Raw genomic sequence first — 6,000 nt, 5'->3', positions numbered from 1 at the left:
ACGTTAAGCTAGTTTAGTAAACTAGCTGCTAGCTAACGTCACAGTAGCACGACCTGTGATCTCCTGACTAGCCAGCTACTTGTCTTATTCACTTGGGTGCAAACAACATTACCTATAATAAAATATTATATAAAGGTAAGTGAGGTAGCAGGGACCGGGACGGGGAACAGTTTCTAGTAGCTGGGATAGGTCTAGAACAGTGGTTCTCAACCCTTTTTGAGCTCTGGACTCCTGGCATATTATGAAAAATCCTGAAGGTCCCCCCACCCCTAGCCTGGGTCCAGACTTTCAGATACGCCCACTCCACCGAAGTTGACTGATTCTTGAAGATTTGAACAGAGTATAACGAGCTTACATTCTGTCTGTTCTATTTCGTGGAGCTCCGCCCCACAGGGCTAGCTCATATTGGCTAGTGAAACCTAGCTAGCTACAATTGACTGAAGAAGAAAAAAAACAACAATACATGCACCTGTGACCAACCAGGTCCGGTGCACCACTGTATAACTGGGATTTGCCTGCAGAGCTGCTCCTTTGAAATTTTCAGCTTGCGAAGACGACTGGGAAGAGAAGAACCGAAGATGACTACGCAGTGACTCACCATAGAGCCGACGGCGTCCTTCGGGGATCTCTGGCCAGCGCTGCCCAGTCTGCTGGAAAGATTCTGTGGTTGCGGCACCCTCTATAGCGACGTGAGATATCCACTCTGCTCCGCTGCATGGGGCTGCAGCACGCCACGGTGGGTCTGATGCTGTCTCCTGACTGCCAGACCCGCGTTCAACGTGATCCTCTAGAGCAGGGGTGTCAAACATACGGCCCGCGGGCCAAAACCGGCCCGCCAGATGGTTCAAACCGGCCCACGAGACGACGTCCAAAATTAATAAAAAGGAACAGATATTCCAAATTTGTCCAGCAGAGGTCGCACTGACATAACGAGAGATCCGGAAATAAACAGCACGTGACAGCAACGCGCCCAGAATCATCTGGCAATCTTGCCTTATCGTTATTAAGCTCTTGTTGTCAAAATTACCCACGGTTGCACCGTCATTACCAAAATGTCTGTCAAAACGGAGAAAAGTTGACACAGAGTGCAGAGTTTTCCAAGAAAAATGGACTGATTCTTATTTATTCACAGAAGTGAAAGGGAAACCTGTGTGCTTGGTGTGTAATCAGCAAGTTTCAGTGCTCAAGGAATATAATATTCGACGCCACTATGAGACTCATCATGGTGAAAAATACAACCATTTGCGAGGACAACTGAGAATAGAGAAGATAAATGAATTGTTAGTGGGTCTGAAGAAACAGCAGTCTGTTTTTACCCGTAGCCGAGAGGTCAGTGATGCAGCGGTGAAAGCTAGCTACCTTATTGCTAACGAGTTAATGTTAGGATCCAAGCCATTTTCTGAGGGCGAGTTCGTGAAAACATGCTGAAGGCTGCAGAAATCGTGTGCCCTGAAAAGCGACAGGCCTTTGCCAACATTAGCCTAACGAGGAACACTGTCGCAGATAGAATTTCAGATCTCTCGGCAGACTTGGACAGCCAAATGAATCACAAAGTCAAGTCATTTGTTGCATTTTCGGTTGCAATTGATGAGAGCACTCTGAAGAATACAGTTCTGTTAAAAATAACATTTACTGTGGTAATGTAATATTTAAAGACCATGAACATTGTGCAGTATAATATCAGTCAGCAGCTTCAGCACAAAATAGTTTGGTCTGGTGTAACTCTATTGCTCATGCACTGCTATCACTTTTATGGGTTTTTGAAATGTACAAATTTAATACATTTACAAGGCAGGGTGATGACGTTCTTCATAGCTCCCACTTTAGTTTGTGCATAGTGTGGTGAGTCAGTTCAGGTGGTCAGATGTGAAAATGTATCTACTGTACATTAAAATAAACAAGTTGTTTTAATCAAAGTGAAATGCCATTTTTTCAGTTCCATAGGCCTATCTGTGAATAAATGTTTTGTGCCTTTGTAGATCCACTGTGATCTGTGAGTTATAATGCACATATATAGGCTAAATGATAAATTAAGGCATAATATTGAAATATTGAAAAACAAAGGTAAAGATTTGGAGTTGACGTTATTTCTAGGTTATTTTGCTATTATTTTACTGGCCCGGCCCACTTGAGATCAGATTGGGCTCTATGTGGCCCCTGAAGCAAAATGAGTTTGACACCCCTGCTCTAGAGAGACTTCACCGAGTGTAGTTCTTTGACTGCCTGCCGCCTCCGCTGGGAAACCAAGATCCTGTACCCGCGGAGGGTGGTTCAGACGGGGTCGGTGGTCCCCTTCAGCAGCCTGCGCCGATTCTGTGCCTCCCTCCTTCTGATGATGAGGCAGGAGAAGGAGTTTCTGAGGCCAACGACGACTCACCCTCAGAAGCCCAGGATGCTAGTGGCTCGTTATCCAGTGATCCCTGCTACCTCCCGAAGCTGCTGGAAGAAGCTGCACATCATCTCGTCATTCCCCTCCCAAAGGTTGTGGCTGCGACGTGGCTGCCTCTAGGTTGTCTCTAACCGGTCTGCGTGAAGAGAACAGGACCAGGACAAGCAGAGTTTCCTCTCCGCTTTTCACGGGCGTTGTGGAGACGGCGATACCGCATCCCAATCAAGCCGCAGCTCTGTCAGCAGAGATCACAGAGCTTTTATCGAAGGGAGCGGTAACTGTGGTCCCGCTGGAGCAGAAGAACGAGGGGTATTATTCCCACTTCTTTCTTGTGCCCAAGAAAACGGGAGGCGTGAGGCGTCAAAATTGAAGAGTCACATGCTTACGGTGCGGCAAATGCTGGAAGCGTTCCTTACTGGTGATTTTGCATCAGTATAGACCTGAAAGATGGTTACTTCCACATGCCGATAACTCCTCGGCATCAGATGTGTTTGCATTTTGCCTTCCAGGGAGTGGCGTACGAATATACCAGAGTCCTGTTTCGATATGCGCTCGGGCATCAGGATCCTCGCGTACCTGGAAGACCTGCTGGTTCTGGCTCTGTTGCCTATTCTGGCTTGACGCACACCGCCACAGTGGTGAGACATTTCACACAACTGGGGCTTGCGGTCAATTGGGACAAGAGCAATCTGTAGCCGGCTCATCAGATTGTTTACTTGGGTATCAATCTGGACACGGGCACTATGAGAGCGCGTCTGTCCGACCCAAGGAGGAAAACGCTGGAGAGGAGTCTCAGCATTTTCCGTCCATTTCTGAAGGTCTCGGTTCTATCGATCATGCCTTCTGGGTCTCATGGCTGCAGCCCATGTGGTGGTGTCCCTGGGCCTGCTGCACATGAGGCGCACCCAGAGGTGGTTCGCACGGCTCCGTCCGGATCCCGTGAGACACAATCAGCGCCTTGTGCGGATACCGAGGTCGTTGGGAGCGGACCTTGACTATTGGAGGGACCGGCACGTAATAGCGCACGGCGATCCAGTAGGCAGTGTTTGCTCAAGTCGCTGTTCGCGCATGCCCTGTTCAGCAGCCTAAAGGTGCTGTTGTATGCCCTCCCGCCGGTGGGGTTGATCTTACTATACCATTATTAGCCAGGGGCCACCATTGTTCTTGTACCTTTTCTTATTTTTTTTCTTTCTTTATGCCTCTGCCATGGGAGTCTATGGCAGCCCATAGAACCGTATGGTAAAAGTTGTGAAAATTGGCACACTCATTCGGGACAGTGTCCTGACCGCCCTCACCAAGTTTCATGTCCACTCCTCACACTCTCTAGCGCCACCAACGTGTCAAAGGTGCATTTAGGCACGCAACTTTTGACCCGTTAGCCCGATATTCAAAAACGAGGTACTGTTGGATTCCTTGGCTCAAGCCAAGTTTAAAGCACCCTATGACATTATTTTATGCCATATTGGATTTCCCGCCATTTGGGATTTTGTGAAAAACACTTAAAATGTATCTCCTCCTACGAATTTCACAGGATTTTTGATTCTCCATTGCGTTCGCCCGCTACAGCCAATCAAATTTGTCGTCCAAGCTGCCAAACAGGATATGGGGTCATATCTCAGCAAATTGTTAAAGGAGAATGTTCGTTTTTGACAACCTGGACCTTATTTACGGCATATTATAAGACGTTTGACTCACCGAGATAACTGGTGTAATTCGGAGGCCTGTAGAAGAAATTTAAAATCCAGCGCGAGCCAAGTATATCCATGTAATGGCGGTGGACGGGGCACTGAGAATGCAGCTTCTAAAAAATCTATTTTTGCCCGAAACGGTTGTTTTCATCAATCTGTCTTTATGAATCGCTAGTTGTGCTTACATAGAGCGAGGGCTTGTTGTGGTTTTTCACATGCCTCTGTAATATGATCTTTAGAAACTTCTTTAGAAACGAAATAGCTTCCCCACTTGCTCCAGCACGCATGCGCACAGAGTGCAGACTGGCTATTCTCCGTCTGTAGGCTACACAATCGCAGCTCACATTCTCACATTTGCGAGTTCTGTTTGAATCATTTGTGAATCATTGTTTCAAGAGTCAGTGAGTTAGCTCCAATTAACATGATAGTTGTGAATGTGTGTGAATAAGCCTACCCTAATGGTTAATTTTGTTTTAATTGTAATTTTTATTTGTATTAATTTTTGTTAAATATGATGGGCTTATACAATATAACGTAAACATACTTTTGATACATTAAACAAATATACCATTAATTTTTTTTTATTTTATTTTCCCAAGGACCCCCTATAATTATGCCAGTGACTATAGGGGGTCCATGGACCCCTGGTTGAAAAACACTAGAATATGGAGCTGTGGACGTGATTGTGGTTTTGTGAGGTTGGATTTTGAGAATCACCTCGCTTGGCTCCTCACTGCTTCTGTGTCCCAACAGTACTCCGTGTCGTATCGCCATGGCTACGAGGCATGGCTGTCGGGGCGAGGGCTGACCCTGTCGCCGTTCCACGTGCGTTGGCAGACGTCCCTGTTCAACCGGCTGTTCGCCCGCTGCGCCCGCATCAACCCCCACGCCCTCTACCTGTGGTAAGACGCTAAACCTCAAGCCCAGTTCACATACAAGATTCGCAACGAGACTGGTTGCAACTTGCAACCCCCTGCAACAGTAACCCAAAACTGTGCCTTGCAACATTCTAAAACTGAACTATTTACACCAAAGCAACGAGCGGAGACCGTTTACCGTTTCCATAACAACGGCTCATGTCACTCAACCTATTTCCTTATCCAGCAAACCGTTATTATATATTGTCCGCATTTGTTTAGTCTATTCCGCGATTGTCTGCCTTTTCTGTTCTAAAATCAATGTACAGTAGCCTCTCGTTAACGTGAACTAGCAGTTACTGGTTACTAACTAACCGGTAGCCTACTAGCCCTTGTGTGAACCCAGAGAGCCTGACACATTGTTGTGTACACGCTCGCGCCAGCACACGGGCACAAATTGTTCAGCCACTGATTGGTTAGAAAATCTTAACAATGGCCCTGACGCTATGGTACGTTCTAAAACTTGTTGCTTGCAATTGGACAAGTCGAATCTCTTGAGACTCAATCAGCTTGCTTCAGCCGACCTGCGACAGGGTAATTCACACCGCTGCAATTTTCATTCTAAAATGGTTTCGTCGCATTGCGAATCTTGTATGTGAACTGGGCTAAACCCAACGTAACCGCAACCCTAACCCTAAGGTAACCTAGCAGCCACATCCCTAATGTAACCTCACCCCTAACCCCAACCTCCATGCATGCTCATGCTCTCTGCTGTTGGGGTTGGACCCTGTTTCTACCCCCTCCCTCACATTTCTTTCTGCTCTGTCTGTCCCCCTCCCCCCCCAGGTTTGAACTAGAGATGCACCGATCCACTTTTTTTCAGTTCCGTTCCGATTCCAATACCAGAATTTGGATATCTGCCGATACCCAGAGATGGGCAGTATTTTAATTAAATGTATTTAAAATATGTATTTTAATTACTTTAAAGTATTTTGTAATTTGCATTTAGCTTGAATTTTAAAAGTAATTTGTATTCTGTAATTAATTACACACAGCCTGTATTTCT

The 6,000-nt window shown here is 46.3% G+C and overlaps 1 protein-coding gene across 1 annotated transcript in view; it reads left to right on the top strand.

Moving 5' to 3' along the window:
* mbtps2 (membrane-bound transcription factor peptidase, site 2) overlaps positions 1 to 6,000 on the top strand; it is a 30,324-nt gene that overhangs the window by 406 nt on the left and 23,918 nt on the right. The window contains exon 2 of the mRNA XM_084442773.1: positions 4,831 to 4,979. Coding sequence (XP_084298899.1) covers positions 4,831 to 4,979 — 149 coding nt within the window. The remainder of the gene's footprint in view (positions 1 to 4,830; positions 4,980 to 6,000) is intronic.

This window comes from Borostomias antarcticus (genome assembly GCF_949987555.1).
Source record: "Borostomias antarcticus genome assembly, chromosome: 9".
NCBI classification, from domain to species: Eukaryota; Metazoa; Chordata; class Actinopteri; order Stomiiformes; family Stomiidae; genus Borostomias; species Borostomias antarcticus.
Note: the sequence above shows the minus strand (reverse complement) of the source record. Positions and strands in the feature narration are given on the sequence as shown.